The sequence below is a fragment of the Platichthys flesus genome, chromosome 10 (assembly GCF_949316205.1).
Source record: "Platichthys flesus chromosome 10, fPlaFle2.1, whole genome shotgun sequence".
Classification (NCBI taxonomy): Eukaryota; Metazoa; Chordata; class Actinopteri; order Pleuronectiformes; family Pleuronectidae; genus Platichthys; species Platichthys flesus.
This window is the reverse complement of record NC_084954.1, coordinates 2,418,436-2,439,413: the sequence shown is the minus strand read 5'-3', so window position 1 is coordinate 2,439,413 and position 20,978 is coordinate 2,418,436. Positions and strand designations below refer to the sequence as shown.

At 48.5% G+C, this 20,978-nt stretch overlaps 1 protein-coding gene across 1 annotated transcript in view; it reads left to right on the top strand.

Annotated features, from left to right (window-relative positions):
• Window positions 1–1,330: 1,330 nt before the first annotated feature.
• The window catches only part of fgfr3 (fibroblast growth factor receptor 3), a gene marked incomplete in the record, with an annotated part of 61,731 nt that continues 42,083 nt past the window's right edge, over window positions 1,331–20,978 (top strand). Inside the window, 2 exon segments of the mRNA XM_062397213.1 lie at window positions 1,331–1,826; window positions 6,163–6,356. Of these exon segments, the coding sequence (XP_062253197.1) occupies window positions 6,212–6,356 (145 nt within the window).

Genomic DNA, 20,978 nt, shown 5'->3' with positions numbered 1-20,978 from the left:
TGCAGCTCGGGGGGCCCCTGGTTCTCTCAGAGTTCATCCCCCTCCTCTGGAGATAACTGATGAGAACTTTGAATTCTCTGGTCTCAATAACTTTCACTGGACATCGAACACTTCACAGTGACATGATGAAGCTCCTTAAAGACGAGCTTGAGTCTCCTGCAGGTCCTCTTGTGGTCCCCAAACCCCCCGTTGGCCCCCACTGGTTGCTCAGGCGTTCAGGAGTCACTTGAAGGGTTTTTAAGTAAGGGGCCAGATGGGAGGCGCTCGGACCATCCGTCACGTGATGCCTCCAGTGGGGGCGCAGGGGCGGTGTGCCGAAATCTGATATCCCTCCCCCCCGCTGCTGCTGCAGCCCGTCACAGAGAAGGTTGAGGAACCTGGAGTGAGGAGCCACCAGGAGACACCAGGAGCCACAAGGAGCCACCAGGAGCCACCAGGACTAACCAGGAGACACCAGGAGCCACAAGGAGACACCAGGAGACACCATGAGCCTACAGGAGCCACCAGGAGACACCAGGAGACACCAGGAGCCACCAGGAGCCTACAGGAGCCACCAGGAGCCACCAGGAGCAACAGGAGCCATCAGGATCCACCAGGAGTCACTAAGAGCCACCAGTAGCAGGGGGGGGGGGGGGGGGTGCCTCAAGACCCAGAAACACAAAATCCTTCAGAATAAGAGTCTGAATGGTTCTTTCATTGACTGATAACAATAACAATCATAAATAATTTTATTATTGCAAATTTCCCAACAACTTCCTAATAATTATAGGACAGGAAATTAAAAGGTCTAAGCGATAAACAGAAGTAGTATAAAATAATATGAAATAGAATATCCAATTTAAAATAGAAAATAAATTATACATATCTAAATGTATATATAAACAGCTGAGGAGAAAATAAAACAATAGTGCAATTATGTGCAATGGTGCAAATATGCAAATATGTCACGGTGCTGGTTTGGTGTAGTTATTGCAGTTTGTTTGACTTAAGCAAACTTCAGCAAATTGTCACAGGATTGAGAGAACATATCTAAAATAAAATGAGCTTCACTATTTTAAGATCTTCAAACTGGTTATTTATCGTATTAATACATGTTATAACATCTAAGTCATGTTATCCAACTGAATAGAACTGACCTTTAATGGTCAACATGGGTTTTTGACTGAGGTATAATATATATTCAATCTTTATTCTTCTTTTAAACAGGCTGCAGAGTTTGTTCATCACAGGTTTAACTTGGACTTTATAGTAAAAACCATTCAGAAACCCATTGCGTCACCGCGTCACGAGTCTTTATTGTGAAAGCCCCTCCCGGAAGTCCCGTCGCGTGCTCCGCGGGGCTGACTTGTCTGCGGCTCCGCTTCAGCCCATACTTCCCAGCAGCGGGAGGAGCGCAGCCACCAGTCCGAGCTGGATCCTCCGAGGCGAACGCACACGCACCGACTGAGCCCGGGACCCGCACCGGAGAGGAGAGGACAGCTGCCCCCCCATCCCCGCTGCGCACCACACCATGAACGCGCCCTGGACGTTTGGACACGTTGGACACGTTGGACCGCAGCGCGCGCAGGGAACCGGGATTTAGTGCCCGAACTTGGCTTTTTCCCCCAGCGGCGGTGCCCGAGCGCAGGACCCGAGCTGTCAGTCGCGACGCGGATTCAGGACTTTATCTTCTGCTCCTCGACGCACGAGCAGCTGCGGATTAAAGAGAAGTTTATTTGAGGGGGTGTTATACGAAGTTTACCGGAGAATAAAAACTGAGTTTCTTCTTCTGGATGCTCGGTGGCACCTGGAAGACTCAGGTTCACTGTCCAAACGGAATAACTCGGGTAAGTAGCCTGGTATTACTATTAGTATTATTATTATTATTATGAAGCCAGAGTAATGGCTTCACTTCCTCGTAGATGTGCGTCGGACACATTGGGCTGTTGCGAGTGACGCGTGGAGGAGCCCCGATCCCCGGAAGGAGAGCTCCGTGTGGCCCGTCTCTTGGATCCGTGCGTAACCGGTGCGTCCCGGCCTGAGTCCGCCGCGACACGGACCCAATCTGTGCGTGTTTTCACAAACCACTTCGCTTTGGAGAAAGTGCGCAGCGGTGGCTCGTAAACGCGGGTTGCGCTGCGTGTGGCGCAGGTGTGTGGAATTACGCACGTTGTAAAATGAATGTGTTTGGGTCAGAAATATAAAAGCGACACGTTTATTGCTGGAGCTGGAAGTTGTTCCAGCACATTTTCCTTGTTTTCTCTAAAACTCGCTGTAGGAATTTCTCCAATTTTTTTGAAAACGTGAGATCCAGCTCATCCTGCTCGTTTAAAAAAACACTTGATTTGAAAACCTGGTTTCCAGAAAATTCTATGAATGAGGTAAAACCTGTGAAACCCGGAGGCAGAGACCACAGGTTTCAGAATCGTGTGATTACGCACGGCTCTCTGTGCATGTGGAGGGTCCGGAGATGCTCATTTCATGCGTCTGGGGTGAGTTCGATTCCCCACTGATCATCAATCCACCGGTTCCACGTTTAGTTCCACTGTAACGAAGTCACACAGCCGCTCCTCGTCGGGTCGAACACGCCTTCTCTCCTCACTGCAACGGTGACGTCTTCCCGGGCTCGGAGCGCAGACATGAATTACGCAGCAGCTCCTGATCATCTCTGAAGTTTCTCCAGAAAGCTGCAGATCCCCCCCCCATCCTGCCTTTGAATGAACGAGCTGCGTGGTTCTCTCTCTCCGCAGCACATCACTCAGCTGCTCTTCAAACGCACGCGCTCCAATGGGATTCACATGGGGATTTGTGGCCACTCCGCTTTACACCGTCACCGGAGAAAATCACCGGATTACACACGAGAGGATGAAAATGTTTTCATTAGCCTATTAAATCTCGAAGCCGTAAATCGTGCCCCTAATGCTGCAAATTAATTGTCGCTATTGACCCGAGAAATAGCCCACGCCAGTTTGCCGCGTGTTCCAATCAGGGCCTCGGACGCGTCTCGCTTCCGTACGATTTCTAATTGGTTCTTATCATTAGAGAAATTGGCCCGAGAGCGTCGCTCCGCGTGCACGTTTTCTTTCTTCTCCTCTATTACAAAGAGGAGGACTGTGCGTTAATTGGCTCCAACTTGTCCGATTTGAGAGGAGAAGCCGATCTCTGTGATGCTCACGGGTAAAGTCTAAATTCTGCAGCAGGGCCTTGTCCGGCCTTTTCTATTCTTTAATATCTTGTGATTTATAACTGTGTGACGCCTGTGACTTAAAACATGTCTCTGATATTCAGTTATAATCACCGTTATAGATTTAATACCAGGTCGGAGCTCATAACATTCACAAGAGAGATGTCAGTGTGACTAAAGTACGTAATGGTTTTTCATCTTCTCCCATTGCTTCACTGTAAAGTCCTTATAAAACCACATAAACCATGAGACGGATAAAATGGAGCTCATATCAACCTCGTTAATCTTGGACCATTTTAATTTCCCGTGGTGTCTGATGAAATGTCCATCGTCTCAGAGACAGTTATATGTCCTCAGGCCTCGGTGAGTAAGACGATGAGACACACCTTAGTGGGTCCGTTTATCATCGACCTGCTGTTTGTCCTCTGAGGGTCGAGAGGGATCTGACGCTGGGCGAGAGGCCGGGAACACCCGCAGGTTCTAGAGCTGGTTTTCTAGTATTTCTTATAAATCCTCCAGAGGGACTCAACTGGAGCGTCCTCCTGCGTCCTCTGTCTCCTGCAGAGGACAAATGTGTGGACAGATGTTGTTGTTCTTCTGCACGTGCAGCACAGGACACAAGGCCGAGATGTGTGTGAATCTGTCCGTCCGAGTGTCGGCTCGAGTCCACGCGGCCTGCAGAGCGTCCCCCTGCAGAGCGTCCCCCTGCAGAGCGTCCCCCTGCAGAGCGTCCCCCTGCAGAGCGTCCCCCTGCAGACCGTCCCCCTGCAGAGCGTCCCCCTGCAGCACTGACAGCTCTGGAGTGCTGCGCTCGCTCTGCTGATCAGAATCTCACCTGAGGCTGAGTGAGGAGCGAGAGCAGAGGACGGGGACAAAAGACAGAAACCAGCAGAAAAAGAGTGGATGATACGGAGGATTACCATCTTGTGTGTCTATATCTTACTCTCCCCCTCCTGCCCCCCCTTCGCCCTTCGCCCGGCTGCTGTTTGCACTTGTGCTCCCCCCCCCCCCCCCCCCCCCCCCCCCCCCTCTAATCCCCTTTCCCCAAAATGACCAAGTGGACCCGGCCCTGGCTGTTGGTTCTCTGGCTTAATGATGAAAGATTACTGACAATCCCGAGGAGGTGTGACTAGCATGTGACGCGTTGATCCTCACAGGGCGGAGAGGGATGACAGGGACTTGAACTCCCGGTGAAAGCACTCCTCTCTGCCTCTGAGCCATTACAATGTGGAGATGGTTGTGCATGATTAATATTCATGTATTATTCCCAGCGATGGTTGTGTTTCCCTTTCATGCTTTAAGAAAATATAAGCATGAAAACACTTTGCAGGCTTTGAACTCGACGCTGGGTATTCGGGATCCATACCCCCCCCCCCCCCCTCCTCCTCCTCCTCGTCTTCGTCCTCTTCTTCTTCTTCTTCTTCTTCTTTCTTGAGGTTGTTAACAGAAATCAAAGGGTTTTCAGTCGGCTGCTCAGCCTGTGAACCGTTCGTTCTCAATATTTCATAAATAGATAATATGAGGTTCTGGTTTTACCTCCTGCTCTCACACAGGCCTGTCATTTGTCTCAATTTCACGCCGTCAGTCTCGTTGTAATGCCTTTAAATTCTAACTCTCAAACTCCAGGATTCACTTTGTGGTTGAAACTAATACCTGTCACCAGATCATTCAATCTGACGCCGGCATTGTTTTCCAATTTCTCCTCACACGGCTCAAGAGGCTGTGTCTAAACAGATCCGTATCTGAAGCAGTCCTCAGAGTGAAGGGCCCATAAAAAGCTGAGGTTTTCTTTACGTGTGTGTGTGTGTCTGTGTGTATGTGTGTGTGTGTGTCTGTGTGTGTCTGTGTCTGTGCCTGCCAGAGAAAACAAGAGTCTCAAATCACAGAGGCCTGCAATCAGCTACCTCCACGCCTGGCGAGCGGAGGCCTTATCGTGGCTGTGTCAACAAACCGCAGCAGCGTGTCGGCGTCTTGTGTTGTAACAAAGTGAGGATGTGCCGAGAGAGGAGAGGAGGAAGAGCTCCCCGGATGGAGAGAACATGGGAGTGTGTGTGTGTCTGTGTGTGTGTGTGTGTTGTCTCGTCATGCGGGTTGTTAAGTTCTGTGAGTTGAGCGAAAATGTGCAGACGGAGCCCGGGCTTCACTTTGTGCTGAGCAAGGAGTGGGTCAAGGGGGGGGGGGGGGCGGAATGTATGTGTGTGTGTGAGTGAGGGTGTGTGTGTGTGTACAATACACCTCTGTGTGTGACTCTGAGGTGATTGTGTGTGTGTTTGTGAGACGTGAGTGCAATATTGTCGTTTCACAGCCAGAGCTATTCTGAAGCTGGACAGAGCGGCTGAAGTTCAAGCTAATGTGGTGATGTGTGTGTGCGAGTGGGTGTGTGTGTGTGTGTGTGTGTGTGTGCGAGTGAGTGTGTGTGAGTGTGTGTGTGTGAGTGAGTGTGTGTGTGTGGGGGGGCTGGGGTGTGTTTTTGCTTTTCTGGGCACCTCTCTGAGCTTCTCCTCGATCCTCGGTGCATTCCAGCTTCTCCCTGCTTAAGCAAACAGAGAGCAGGGCGCTCTGCCGTCGCTCGCCCTGGTCGTCGCTCTCTCACTCCCGCGGGAGGATCAGTGAATCCCTGTCAATCGGACGCTAACCCGTGCAGAAGAGCGTGTGGAGCAGAGTCCTGTGGAAGGAATGTCCGGTGATTCCTCTGCCTCTCATCGGCCAATCACGCTGCAGCGCTGTGATTGGTTAATGAACTTGAATTCTCTGCTCAGAGGGTTTTTAACGAGCTGCTTCGACACCGGCGCTCGTCCACACTCGTCTTAACGATCGGGTGCTGTGAGAAAGTTTCTGAGAGAAACCGCGTAGAGGGATTTCCATCGTAATCCTCGGAGTCAGTGTGGAATGTCGGGTCCCGAGGGCCCGGCTCTGTCCTGGGTTCAGTGTGACCGCCTCACTCTGATTGTGTGTTGGTCCCACAGCCACATGTAATTAACGTTTCCTCCCGTCTCCAGGTCAGTGGCGGGGGAACCTTGGATCGGCTGGACAGCATGCGGGCGGAGGATGTTGTCTGAGTCGGGCCTCGCTGCTCTGCGTCTCCCCTCCTCGTCCTCCAGAGGGATGACGGCTCTGTGGTGCTCGCTCTGGATTTCCTTCCTGCTGCCTCTCTGCGTCGCTCCGGCCCGGCTGCCCACGGCTCAGCCCACAGGTAGGAAACCACATCGAGCAGAGTGGAGTTCTGCTCCCATGCTTCTGATGCCGCTGCTCAGACCCGTGAGGTCTCCTGCAACCGGGTTTAATATTGTAAGATTCAGAAGAGATCATCAGACAAGGTGCTTTTAGGGATCAGGGTTTTCTTGGCTGTGGCTTAGGGGGGAGAGCGGTTGTCCTCTAATGACCGCTCTACATGCTGAAGTGTCCTTGGGCAAGACACTGAACCCCAAGTCGCCCCTTGTCATAGAGAGCGTGCTGCACATAGATGCACTGTATGGATGTGTGTGTGATCCATGTAATCACAGACCTTGTACCATTCAGAAAAATCCAGCTCATGAAGAAACAGCTTTTCACTTTGTACTTGATCCTTTTTTCTTAGTGCTGAAATCTCAAACTTCTGAACTGCGAGAATTTGTCTGTGAATTGAAATATTTCTGCTTTTGATAAAATACAAGAACAGTTTTTGTCTTTCCTGCTCAGAAAGTTTTCACAAGCTCATCACACACGTCCTCTCCTCCGCCAGTGCTCCCTCACTTTCTTTTTACTAATATGGAATCAGCTTGGAAGCTCAAGCAGATTTTGTGTGTTCATCACTTCAAATGGGGCCATTTAAAAAAAAACACACATTTATTGTTTATGAGAAAGCAGCAGCGGCTTCTTGTGTCTCACTCGGAGGATTTGATTGGACTTGTGTTGGTTCGCTGAGCTCAGCACGATTCCCCCCCTCTTTGTTCCAGAGGCAGAGAAACAACCCAGAGATCAATCCAGAGCAAACGTCGGCTGTGTGAGCTTTAATCTCGGCCGTATTGTGCAAAAAAAAAAAGAACACAAGCACGGTAATCTTTTTCTGAGTGTTGTGCTTTCTCTCCCTCCGCCCCCCCCCCCCCCCCTCCCTGTTTCTTCTTTTTCATGTGAGAGTTATTTAAAACGAGTCTTTGACACACTTTACACGCTGCAGTGAGTTAAGAAAGACGAGGAGCTGGAGAGGACCGAGCTGTCTTATGCAAGCTGAGACACCCTGTGTGTGTGTTTGTGTGTGTGTGTGTGTGTGTGTGTTTTTTTTGCGTGTGCAAGAACATAGACTTTCAGTTTCCATGAACATTTATTAGTGTGTGGTGCATATCAGGAAATAATCAGGGTGCAGTCTTGTGAGATGTGGTCACTTCGGCCAAATCAAGTTCCCTGTCAATTCTCCAGGAACAATAAAAAGTTGCATTATTCAGTTTTCTGCATTTAAAGAGTATAACGACTTGATACAAGGAACTTAAACAGTTTTAAACAGGTTTGAAATATGACACAGTCGGTCTTGTGTTGAGTTTAAGTCCGACAGACACGGCACCAGGTGTAGATCCTGAGGTGGATGTGTTCTCCAGGTTGTTGTGTTTGTCGTGTTAAGGTGTGACGATTTATCGGATGTGAGGCGATAACATTCAACTGGTGCAGCCGTGTCTCCATCAGGGAGGTTTGTTTAGCTCGGCACGTTGAAATGGAAGTGGGACTTATTCATCGAGCTTCTCAGTCTGAGACGTCGTTTTTAATAGTATTTAATTATCTGGCTTTTAACAGACAGTCCTGGTTCCGCCCTGATGGTTTTAATGGTTCTTCAGAAATTCACTTAATCCTGAAATTAAAACAAATCTGGTTCGAAAACACAAATTCAATTTATTTTCTTGGCATAAAAATGCAGCTGTAGAGGATCGATTTGCACTTTAGACCTAAGAGCAGTAATGACTTCCCTGTGCAGCGCAGTGCACGAGGAGGAATGTTGTATTCATGTGTGAGTCTGAGAAACGTCTTGTGTGCTGGGGGGGGGGGGGGGGGGGGGGGGGGATTCAGGACGTCACTCTGAGCCCAGAGAGAGAGAAGCTCCTCTTCTCTATAAACACATCCCACGTTCGAGGAAAAGTCTCCAGGAAACTTGTAAAACCACAATTCCTAAATTTAGAAACGAATCACAGAAGATCTGAGTCATGAATGTTTAAATAAAGACAGAAAGAGGAAACCATCAGAACTCAAAAACATCTGTGACGGCTACTCATCCGTCTAATCTTTAGCTTTCAGGGCCCGTTATCCTCCTTTAACCTCAGGGTGTCTGCAGGACACTGAGCTGAGGAGAGCTGTGAGGCCACAGACAGAGGCCTCAGTGTCTCCTAGTCGTCTCTGGTCAGCGTGGTGTCTCCCCCCCCCCCCCCCCCCCGGCCTCCAGCAGACTTCCCCACGTCCACAGATGGACGAGCAGTGGGGATAAATGACTGTCGTTTACTGGCAGATGGCACGGTTTCCTCCTCAGCCGCCACAGCGCTGAGCTGCAGAGTTGTCACTTAGGTTTGTGTCTCGTGTGTGTGTGTGTGTGTTTCATGTGTGTTGTGGGGGACGGGTTTCCAGAGTAATGTGTGTGTCTGTGTGTGTGTGCGTCAGGGTCAGAAATGAACAGGTGCTCGGGACAAAAAATGCCCTTGAAACCTCCCGGACAGAAATGTTAGGATAAATTGAAAAGTAATGAAGTTAAAAGTTATGAACAGATTGTTAAACTGATCAGAATCAACATCACTTCCAGAGAATTCTCATCTCTTGGTCGGTAGAGGAGCTGAACACGATCGACAGCTGTTTGAAAGATGCTACAAACTGAAAGAGGGTTTATGAAATGTCATAATTTTAAAAAAATGATATGTTCAAGTAACAGGGATAAAAATGTCCTTAAACTGTGGACTATATTTATACATGTGTGAGGTAAGGAGACACTGTGTGTGTGTGTGTGTGTGTCTGTGTGTGTGAGTGTGTGTGTGTGTTTCCATTCAGTCGACCATAATGTTGTTTCAGAGCGAGGCGTTGTTTATTTCTCCAGAGGCTGGTGGCATTTCCAAATGTTGTGCAAAGAGAAATGTTTAAGACGCCAAGTTGACCAACGAGAGTGAGTAATGACAAAGAGCAGGAGCCATGTGTGTGTGTGTGTGTGTGTGTGTGTGTGTGTGTGTGTGTGTGTGTTTACTGACCACACACCCACACTCCCCAGCCAGTGGCCCTGTGGAGCTCAGATGAAATATTTGGCTCCTCAGCGGCGATGTTTTTTTGTAAAAAGGCAGACGTATAAATTAAACACATTCAGTTCTGCCATCGCGTGTATATGTGTGTTTATGTATGTGTGTGTATATATGTTTGTGTGTGTGTGTACGTGTGTGTGTGGTGCAGGCCTTTGTGCAGTCTGTAGTTAAGCGAATGTTATGTCTGAATGGACAGAGGCGATGAAAGAATAGAAAGAGAGAATGATAGAAAATTAAAGGATAGCAGAGTGTGTGTGTGTGTGTGGGGGGGGGGGTGTACAGAGAGACAGAGGGACTGTGTGTGGGTGGGTGGGTGGGTGGGTGGGGTGGGAGGTCACTGACCCCCCCCTGGCAGGGACTGTAAATGTCAGCAGGGGTTGTTTGGATCGTTAGGAGACTCGTTAAAACTACGCCATCCACAGATTTACGCTCCAGCTCTACAAGTCACACACACACACACACACACACACACACACACACACACACACACACACACACACACAACACACACAGGCACACACAAACACTGACACACACACCCCCGCTGTCACTCCTCTCTCTATCTCTGTCATTCTCTCTCTATGACTCACACACTTGCCTCCTCCTCCTGAGCTGTATGTCTCGTACTGTGTGTGTCTGTGTGTGTCTATGTGTGTGTGTGTGTCTATGTGTGTGTGTGTGTGTGTGTGTCTGTGTGTGTGTGTGTGTCCACACCTCCTGCACTCTTCAGTCAGTCTTCGATCCTGGTTCGTCCCGGTTCCCCCGAGCTGCCGTTTCCTCAGTGTGACGTGTTATTTGTGTGGTTGTGTAGATGAGAGCTGCTCCATGTGTGGGCTTCACTCTGACACCTGGAGTGTTCCTCACAGCTGAGGCGTGAAGCCACGAGCAGCCATCGCTCGGATTCTGCAGCCGCTCGTTGGCTCGGCGGCTCCACAACAATGTTCATTTCCCTGCCAACACTATCAAGAAATCGTTTTGGCAGCGCACACTCCAGCAGAACGAGGATCTGTTGAACAATGACGGTTCTGTCCTCGCTCCATCAGGCACTCAATCCACTCCACACGTCTCTGGACGGGAATCAGACGTTAAACACGACTCAGAGAATCACTCAACACAAGGTCGCTGCTTCTCCTGCACGACAAACAAACGACAATCACACACACACGTTGTCACCTGGAGAAAAAACACATCTGTACGATTCTCCTCCGTCATCTGACAAATTGTCTTTTGTGTAACGTGTCTGACTTTGTGTTGCCTCGAACCTTCGGAGCCCATTATGTATGAGGTGTTTATTTAGTACTCGCTGAGTATTACTGCCCAGACGCAGGGTTTCTCCAAAGATAACACGACCCCCCCGCTGTGGAGCACAAGTTGAAAAAAGCCTGTTGCTAATCAAAATGTTATTATAGGTTTTTATATCGGATCAGAGCCCGAAGTGAAAGTTGTCGGCGTGAATCAGTGTAACGTGAGAAACAGGAAGGGACTTTTTATTTCAGGACTGTGGCTGGAAATCAAACTTTACTTTTTCACTAAAGCACATAAAAACATCTCAAGGAATAAATAGTGAAATCTAAAGTAACGTCAGGCCAGATTTTAATCTTCTTTCATCACCCACGAGTCAAACATTTCAAATATCAAACTGTATCCTGGCAAAACATTTGTGTTTCGACAAAATGCAGATAAAGAAAACAGGCTTGTCTTATCTGTGTTAAATTACATTTTGCCGGTTGAGGGCAGTGACATCAGTCTGTAAACAAATCACTGACATGGTGTCTGTGTCCAAACGACCACAGTTCTCTCTCTTGTTGCTCAATTTGAGTCTCCTCCAGCTCCTGAGAAGAATCTTTCTCTCTTTAGCCGCTAAACTTTTCTTTATGTGAACTCGCTGCTAACTTTGCTTCCCATCTTACCTCAACCAGGCAACTTATAAAAGGCTTTTTCACTATAGCAGCTTCCTGTCACTGAGTTCGAGGTCATGAAATCAAAACAATGAGCTGAAAGATGCTAACGTCCTCTTAGGAGCCACGGATCTCTTATACCTGATCTATAAGTATAACAATATTGATCCTAGCGGAAACTCAGGTGCTGAAAAAAGGTTAGAAAACAATACACAGCTCTGTTCAGTGCTGGATTTCAAAATAAAAGTAAAGTGAATTGTTCAATCAATCAGTGATAAGGGTCACGTCCTCGTATCTGCTTCCTCTGGGCCTCACTGATCTCAGGTCTGTGTTCGTCACGTTCACCTGAAGTTCGAGTGTCCTCCTCGTCCTCAGGTGTTTGGCTCAACAGGCGAGTCGTCCCCGTGTGGATCTGATCTGGAGACAGCTTCAGATCAGCAGGTCGGCTCGTGGCCTTCACTCCAACCTGCTCGCTGGTTCACGCTGATGTTTGTATTAATAAACCTCATTAATGCTCTTTGAATCCTCTCTGCACGGCGCTGCATGAATTATGGATGAAACCACAGAGATGTCTGTGTGCTCGGCTCACGTCTAACCCCTGCCCCCTTTTCCACTGCGGGGGGGGGGGGGGGGGGTCTTTTATTTCATTTAAAATCAATGTCTCTCTCTCTTTTCACTTTCGGTTCCATTCAGGAAAGTGACACACGGAGAAAAGACTCAGATCCTCCCGTTTTCGGTCTGTTTTCAAATCTCCATCATTTTCTTTGATTGCTCCGAGTTCTGCTTACGATGCGTTTGCAGCCTGTTCACACAGACACACACACACACACAGACACACACACACACACACACACACACACACACACACACACACACACACACACACACACACGACAGCGGCGTTGACGTGCTACAGGTTTTTAATTACAAAGCTCCCCTTGAGGAAATTGTTGAGATAGTTGACAGATAAGACAGACATGAGGGGAACAAAGGGGCTCGTTGTGTGTGTGTGTCTGTGTGGGGGGGGGGGGGGGGGGGGGGCTTTCCTCCAGGATGGTACGGGGGGGGGGGGGGGGGTGTTAAGTCAACTGGAGCAGCAGATAAATCTGACCAAATATTGTTGTGCTGTGAAGTGTGTGAAGTGTTTCACTGAAAGTTACGTCTCTGCTTTCACCCGTCCCGCTCGCTCGCTCCCTCTCTCACTTTCTCTCTCACTTTGTCTCTCTCTCACTTTCTCTGTCACTTTCTCTCTCTCTCTCTCTCTCTCTCTCTCTCTGGTTGATTGATGGTCACCATTGGTTTAATTAAGTAATTTTGATTGAATTGTCTTGATGGAGGGCGGCTACACACTGTCCTTGGGTGTGTGTGTGTGTGTGAGCCAACCCCACTGGTAGAGTGTGTTATGTTGCTGGCAGACGCAAACAGATGGCGGGTTGTGTGCCGAGCTGTGAGGAGTCCAACACTCTCTCACAAACACACACACACACACACACACACACACACAAAGGCAGAGAGAGAGAGAGAATCCAGGCTTGATCTCCCCCACCACTCAGTCCCTTGACTTTCAACACAAAGTGTCATGTACTTGCTCCTTTGTACCTTTCCTTTGTGCGTCTTTGTGTTACTTCACTTCTCTCATGTTGGTGTACTTGTATCGTCCTTTTCTCTTATGTTGTGTGTCTGTTTGTTTCAGTTTGTGCTCATCCTATTGTTATGGATTCTCCTCTCCCGTGAAAAGTTATATACATCACTGTGTGTGTGTGTGTGTGTGTGTGTGTGTGTGTGTGTGTGTGTGTGTGTGTGTGTGTGTGTGTGTGTGTGTGTGTGTGTGTGTGTGTGTGTGTGTGTGTGTGTGTGTGTGTGTGTGTGTGTGTGTGTGTGTGTGTGTGTGTGTGTGTGTGTGTGTGTGTGTGTCGGGTATGTCCTTACCTCTTTGCTTGTCAGTGTTTCTCTTTCATCTTCCTCCCTCTCTCCTCCTCCCTCCTCCCTCCTTCCTTTCTCTCTCACCCTCACACATCTGCTCACTCCGTCCTTTCCTCCTCCTCCTCTTCCTCCTCCTCCTCCTCCTCTTCTATCTCTCCTCTTCCTGGCTCCTTCGTTCAGGCCAATTAGTTTTATTGAAATGACCATAATCAAGTTCACTTCTACCAGAGCAGTTTATAATATTTCTAACTTACCTTTGACTTCCTCCTCTTCCTTCTCCTCCTCCTCCTCCTCCTCCTCCTCCTCCTCGTCTTCCTTCTCTCTTCTCTCTCCTGGCTGATCCATCCATCTTCACTTGCCTCCATTCAAACAAAAACTCACGGCCTCACATGCGCTTCTGTTTAAAGCCCCCCCACATCCAGGGCAGCTGACACATCTAATATTGAAACCAAAGTCGACCTCCATCCCTCCCACGTCTCCCCCCCTCTCCCCCCCTCTCCCGTCACACCAGCTCTCCCCCTGTTATTTTGCCAGGAGAGCTAAAATAATAAACCCTTGTACCGTCTAGCAGAGCGTAATGGAAGCCGCTTCTCTCCCTGGAAAGAAGAGAGGGAGCGACGTGGTGTTGGGCGAGCGGCGGTCGAGCCGACTCCACTTTTGTTTTTTGTTTTTTTTTAAATGAGCCACGTCAGATATTTTTCAAACCTCCCATGAAATGATGTTTTTGAGTGTGGTTGTGTGTTTGCTGCTCAGCGGTTCATCTGCCTCGGAGTCAGAATCTGAAAACACGAGATGACTTTGTGAGTCGGTTCTTCAGCTGTTGTGCGTTGGTGGTCTTCCTGAGCAGCGCGTGGGCCCGGACGTCTCACGTTATCGTCTTTGACCTTTATCGACCTGACAAGAAGCAGCCTCACTGTGATGGATCTGAACTCTGAAGTGGCCTTTAGCTCACTTTAAAGTCTGACGTCTGCAGCGAGAACCAAACTGAGACATAAGTCAAAAACTGACTTTTTAAGTTTTTGTTACCTGAGAAGTTTGGACATGTTTCACCTCCACTGAGGACGTGATGCCTTCAGATCAGAGGACGAGTTCCTCTAGCGTTTCTGGGATTGGGGAGTTTTCCAGAAGAATCCAGAAGATCTCTTGGTGGAGGTTAGATCTCCACTGAGGAACTTTCTAGTTGTTTAGTTTCTATTCATGGAGGTTTGGTGCAAAGTGTAAATACAGTGTGTGTGGGAGTCGAACCTGATTGAATGAGAAGCTCAATTTAAAAACCAGTAAACATCTGTCGGCTTGTTAACTGTTTGTTTTATCAAAAGGAGTTTTTTTTTATGAGAAGAAGTGATGAGATGGTTAGAAGAGGGATTTAAAGATGAACTGTATCAATATATGAATTCCAACTTCTATATTTGATATCTCTTTTAATTCTTCATGTCTCTCCTGTTGTTTGGAAAAAAGAAACCACGTGAAGACATCACTCTGAATTAGATTTAAACATTCAAACATGTTTCATTGTTTTTTCTCTGCTGCTTCGGCATCACCTTGCTGCTCAGTTCAGGTGCAACTCCACCGGTCGATGAGCAGACTGGAGCACGAGTGCGTTGCTCAGGGGCACGTTGGCACTGAAGAGGAGAGCAAGTGAACGGTTTCAGCTCTGTACTGTCACACTGTTCTCCTGAGGAAACCCTGTTGTCTCTGTAATGAAGAGCAAAGCAGGAGAGCAGAACACGGGCAGAGCCTCCGTGCTAACAGGAGCTGTAACCATAGACCTGCCGGGATGTCCTGGTACCTGCGGGGCCCAGAGAACCTGTTAAGCTAAGCTAACAAACTCAAATCAAAAAAGCATAAGTGAAAGCAGATGGGGGGGGGGGGGGGGGGTATTTGAAGTGTGGTTGACTTACTTGCCGTGGACCCCGGCTGTAGAGCACCAGTGTGCATTGTTCAGGCTGCGTTCGAGTCGATGTGTCTGGTGTGGATGTCTCAGGACAACTGGGCTCCAGTTGTTCTCAAACAGAGGCTCCTCTCTGTGGCCCGTTAAGTGAAGGCAGGTCCTGGAGGGAAGCGCGGGGGGGCGGGGGGGGGGATTAGAAGCTTTCCTGCTCTCTCGCTCTCATAAACACGCTTAACGCACCGATTCTGCTCTCAGGTGTTTCACCACATTCAGCCGGAGACGACACCGTCATGTGTTTAACCTTCAATTTGACCTAAGTCACATGATTAACACATATGTAAGGGATTATTGAACTTCAGTAATTTGGTGAACTAGTTTTTCAAATGGTTTTAGCAGCGTTAAGTCTTATTGTAGATGAGGTGTGATGTTGTTTTTAACACTGACGGAAGACAATCCATGATTTCAAAAATAATGAAATCATGATTCAAACTCAGATCAACCAAATGAGAATCTATTGATCCGACAATAAAAACATACAATTTGATTTAAAGTTGACTTTTAAGAAGTTTTTCCTCTCTGCTTCAGGGTGAAGGACAAACTGTAAATTGTGAATATGGGTGATGCAACTAAAATCTGATTTGATGAAGATCTAAAAGCTGCTTCAAAGACTTTGCTTCCTTTGTTTGTGCGTTTGTTCCAATTCTGTGTTGAAATAGTGAAGTATTTTTGAATATAATGAAACTTATAAACTTTAAATTACCCTCCACACATTAGATTCTCTCCTGGCGACCTCTGTGTCTGCTGCAGCAGCGTTCACCCGCTCCACGTCTCTGGTGCTGGTCGAGTTCAGGCCTTTTCAAAGTGAAGTGATAAAAGCCTCCGTCTCACTAATGCCCAACAGAGTCATAGAGAGAGAGAGAGATAGAGAGAGAGATAGAGAGAGAGAGAGAGAGAGAGAGAGAGAGATGAATGCACAACGCTGCTGTCTAGGTTTGCAAGGTTGCTGCGCAGTGTGCATGCAAGTGTGAGACGAGTGTGAGTGATCGCACACTGTGACAGTGACGTCTCTGTCATCTCACACACACACACAACTTCTGATACTCTCCAGCTTGGATGACTTGTCCCCATAAATAATGTGTGTTTGTGTGTGTGTGGAGGGGGGGAGGGGTGGCACAGGGGTCAGGGCAGGGTCAAAGTTTGACGTTTCAATCAGACGTCTCCTCAGCTGCTTCTTCCCGATAAGAGACGTCACTTTGAACTTTTGGAAATCGTCCTCACTGAAACTGACGATTGGAGAAACAGACCGAGGAGAACCAGGTTACACTCGGCTCTTTGTGTTCCCTCGTGTAATTCTTCACATCCAGCAGGAACCTTTGTCCTCACTCCTGGTGTCCGTGTCTTTCTGATCACGCCTTCCCAGTCTCAGGACTGACCCGGCATCCCTTTCCCCCCCGTCTCCTCATTGGAGCCGACTCTTCAAATATCGTCTCTTCTTTGAAACTTACGCGTGTTGAGAACTTGTTCTGTCAAAGAGGAAGACACGATCCCTAAGTTCTGAGCTCTGAAAAGCCGCCTTGTAATCAGATTGGTTCCTCCGTGTTGTTTTGGGAAGTGTGATTATGTTGTAAAGTCCCCCCCCCCCCCCCCTACACACACACACACACACACTCCACCAGACATCCTAGCTTTTGTGGGCCGAGTTTCTTACACTCGTCTGCTGAATTGAAACTAGGCCAGTTCGTCTTTGGAATGACAATTACCATGGACCAGACCCAGGCCCTGTACCGGGTGTGGAGGGATGGAGGGATGGAGGGATGGAGGAGGGATGGAGGGATGGAGGGAGGGGGTGTTGATGAGGGTATGAAAGGAGCAAAGACGATTGGGCGCTGCCAACACGCTCTGGACGTACAGTAGCTTCCGATGCTCGTTAGCGCGGCCGAGCCGAGGGCCAGGCGCTGGGCGGGAGGAGAAAGGAGGGGGGGGGGGGGGGGGGGGGGCGGGAGGAGAAAGGAGGCGGCAGGGAGGGGGGCCGAGCTGGAACCGGCCCGGGGCCCGATGTTTAGAGGCAACGTCTATCCTTAACTTTATTTTCGGGAGCTCTTTTGATAAAAGGGCCGCTCAGCTCGGCGAAGAATAGAGGCAACAAGCCGGGGAAACCCCCCCCCCCTCTCTCCCTCCCTCCCTCCCTCCCTCCCTCCTTTCTCCTCTCTGCCTTGATCTCGGGCAGAACCATCCCTCTTTTCTCTCCGTCTCCTCCTGGCAGGCTGCTCTGCGACGGTGTGAGGTTGTCAGGCTGGCCCAGATTAAGGGCATTGTGCGGAGGTATTTACATCCGGCCAACCATATTAAACAGAGATTAGAGGCTTTCACTGCACACTGCAAAAAAAAAGAGAGGAAAGAACGAAGGTGGTAGAAAAGAAGAAGAGGGAGCCTTTCCAGGAGGAGCAGGATTTACAATCGGCAGAGCTGTGAAATGGAGGAAGAGAAATGTGCTCTTTATGGAGGTGGTGGTGGGGGTGTGTGGAGGTGGGGGGCAGATCCTGTTTGAAGGTCATGTGATGCTGGGCTTGTCTGAGGGGGTGTGGAGCTGGCAGCCGCTCTGGCTGGTGGGTGGGACGGCCGGCTGTGGAGCCGACTCGTGTGAAGCTCCACGCTGATGTCTGTCCGAAGCTCCTCTGGAAGAACAGGGCTTCTCTGTGGTTCCAGCTCCTGAGATTCTACTGACCAGAGGAGTTCTTCTGATGCTGCATCTGCGAGTCTGAAAATCAATAAATGAGAAGATGAGTTTCCCCGTTGTGTAGAGTTTAACCAGAACGTTGGAAGAGCATTGCAATCGAGTGGGATTATCTAACAAACTGTCAAATTAAAACCTGAGGTGTCTGTTTTATATCCAGCTCTGCAGCAACCTTTTAGATCCTTCAGAAATATCCCTCAGACTAAAAGTTCTGGGTTTGTACTTTTCTTTTTCAACCTTCATCATTTCTTAACACGTAACGATTGTTGAGCTCAGATTATTTATGAAACTCTACATTTTGAAATAACCCAGCATCACCTGTTCGTTAAGTTATAAAAACTCATTTTTAAAACTATTGCTGTGTTCCCAGTTCTCAGCAAAATGTTTTCCCAGCAGAAACAAACACCCCACACACGCACTTACGCACCGCTCGCCGCAACACACCGTCACACACACACACACACACACACACGCAAACCAATTGGCCGTGAGTGATCAACAAAATGTGGAAAGCATTTTCTCTCCCTGTTCAAAGAGAAGCAGTTTGGAGTTTTCCAGCAGGAGAAGCAAACAACCAATTACCTGCAATAAGAAAGTCCATCTGTCCCTGAATGGTTTAGCCACTGGTTCTGGGAGCTGATGCAGATGTTGGTCCTGTTGTATCATTAGCTCGGGGTCGGAGGAGGCTGGAGAACGGGAGCTAGATAAAGACACAGATCTTGTTAAAAAGGTTTGTGTTGCTGCTCTTCCACCAGCCTCAGTAAAAGTACCTGTGACCCCCCCCCCCCCGTACAGAGAGTCCTGTAATCTTCAGTGTTTAAGCTCCGGCTCGCTGGCCTGTCCCAACAGGAGGGGACGCCGCTTCATGCAAAACAGCCGAGGAGACGTCAGCACGAGGCAGCAGCCCCCGGGACTCAAGTTTAATGGACGGTCATAAATACACAAATGTGTTTAGGTGGTACTGGAGACCAGTGAGTTCAGTGTTTCAACACAACAGAGATAAAAAAAACTCTTTTTGTCTCTGTCAGAGCAGAAGATTGAAGATAAATGATGAGTCGAAATGCCACGATATGGATTCTGTGATTGTGTTGTTTAAATTCATACAATAATCTACTGACTCTGAATCTCTGAGAGAAGAGACGCATGAAAACAACACAAACACCCAAACAAACTGTGAAGCAACTTTTTGTAAACAGTTAATTCTCATCTCATCTTCAATTTGGAGTTGATTTTCCCCTGTGTCCTCCTCACAGACCTCCGAGTCGAGGGCTGAGTGATGTCAGAGTGAAGTAACGTGTTCAAGATGTGTTAACCAACTGAGAACGAGGTGACAGACCACACCGGAGAAAACTGAGCGTCTGAGAGAAACATGTGGATGAACAATCCTTCGATGGAAAATTAATTTACCTGTTGGATTAATTACCCCCTATTTGTTTTTAAGCTTTACCTAAAAACAGAAGAAGGTATTTTCCATATATCTTGTCTGCCCTCTACTAGATGTGATTCTAGATTATTATTATAAATCCCTTGTTCCTTGGCTAAGGAATACATTTTCTACATATTTTGTTTTAAATCTATACACAACGACCTCAGGCAGAGGTAATAAAACACAAACCATTCGTGTATTTGCCTAAAAAAAGAATAGGAAAGGAAGTTTTCTGGCCCCAAAAACTTGCTTCTGTATTAATATATAGTCAACCTGTGTTCCAAAGCAGTAAAACTACTTCCAGTCATCTCTCAAGACACATGTCAGAATAAAAGTTTGAATTTCGCTGCCAAACGTGTCCCGATACGGCAGCAGCCATGTCGACAGCTCCTCGCTCGGCTCCGCACGACTTCCTGTTCCTCTGCGATCCCTCATTCAGGCCGTCAGTGTGTGAGCGAGGGGGGGGGGGGGGGGGGGGGCTCCGCACATAAAGAGGCTTTTCATCCCCGGGGCCGCGGTCTGCCCGCCGGCCCCTGCACAAGTTTGTGGAGGATAAATAAACCTCTTCAGAGGCAGAGAAAAGATGGAGTCCAGAAGCGTGCACGTTAACAGATAGCACGCCACGGCGTCTCAAAGGGAGACTCTGTGATTCTGAAAGGGCCATTTGTTATGATACTGAGCCGGGAGGGTGAGAAGGGCAGGGGCCTCTTGATTTATGGAGTGAGCGTCACACACACACTCACACACACGCACACACACACACACATGCACTGTTCTTCATTTACAGTCACGGCCACACGCGCACATATGTACATATCCTCACACACACAATCAGAAAGTACATATCACACATTGCTTCCAGCTGGCCCCGAGTTCCGGTTGAGAGTGCTACCACCCCTCACACACACACACACACACACACACACACACACACACACATATGCCAGGCAGCCGATAGCTCACACATGCCGCACCGGACGAGGAAACAGCAGGAATGTGTAGACATCCAGTTGGACGCCACCAGAACGACAAATTATCTGAATAAGTGTTTTTAATCCCACAACAAAGGCCGGAGTGTCTCCCAGTGAAACCAGTGGAAGTGGAAGTGTCACCCAGTCGTCTGCTGCTTCCTCCATCAGGCCGACGTCGGGCGCTTGTTTTAAATTCATTAGAATGAGCAGAGATTTCGTAGATTCGTCATAAACAAGAGTTCCACTCTGCTGAATACTTCACTACTTTACTTTTTCAAGGACAGGAACTGAAACCAGTCTATTCAAGGTTCCTGGAGAAGTTCCTGTGGTCGGACCTGGATCTATTTCCAGGTTTCTCCAGGATTCCTTTCAGACGCGTGTCCAGTTCGATTCCGACCTGATCGTTTTTCCTTTCCTCTCCCGTCACAGTTACTCACCGGCGGGGCGAAGGCGACTGAATCACATTTTATTCACACACCCGACTGGGAGCTGCTCTAAACCACCACAACCCTTCTGCTGGAATTTAAAGTGCTCCGTTGCTAATGAGGAATTCCTCTCTGGACATATTTCTCCGTGACACACGTACACGAGCCTGCAGACCTGTCGGAGAACCGTCTGGTGTCGCGGGGATCAAACCTGTGACCTCACGCTGCAGAGTTTTCCCCTGAAAGGTTTAACAAGGCGGCCACAGTCTCTCCTGAAAGCTCGGTGGCACAAAGTGAAGCCTTTCAGC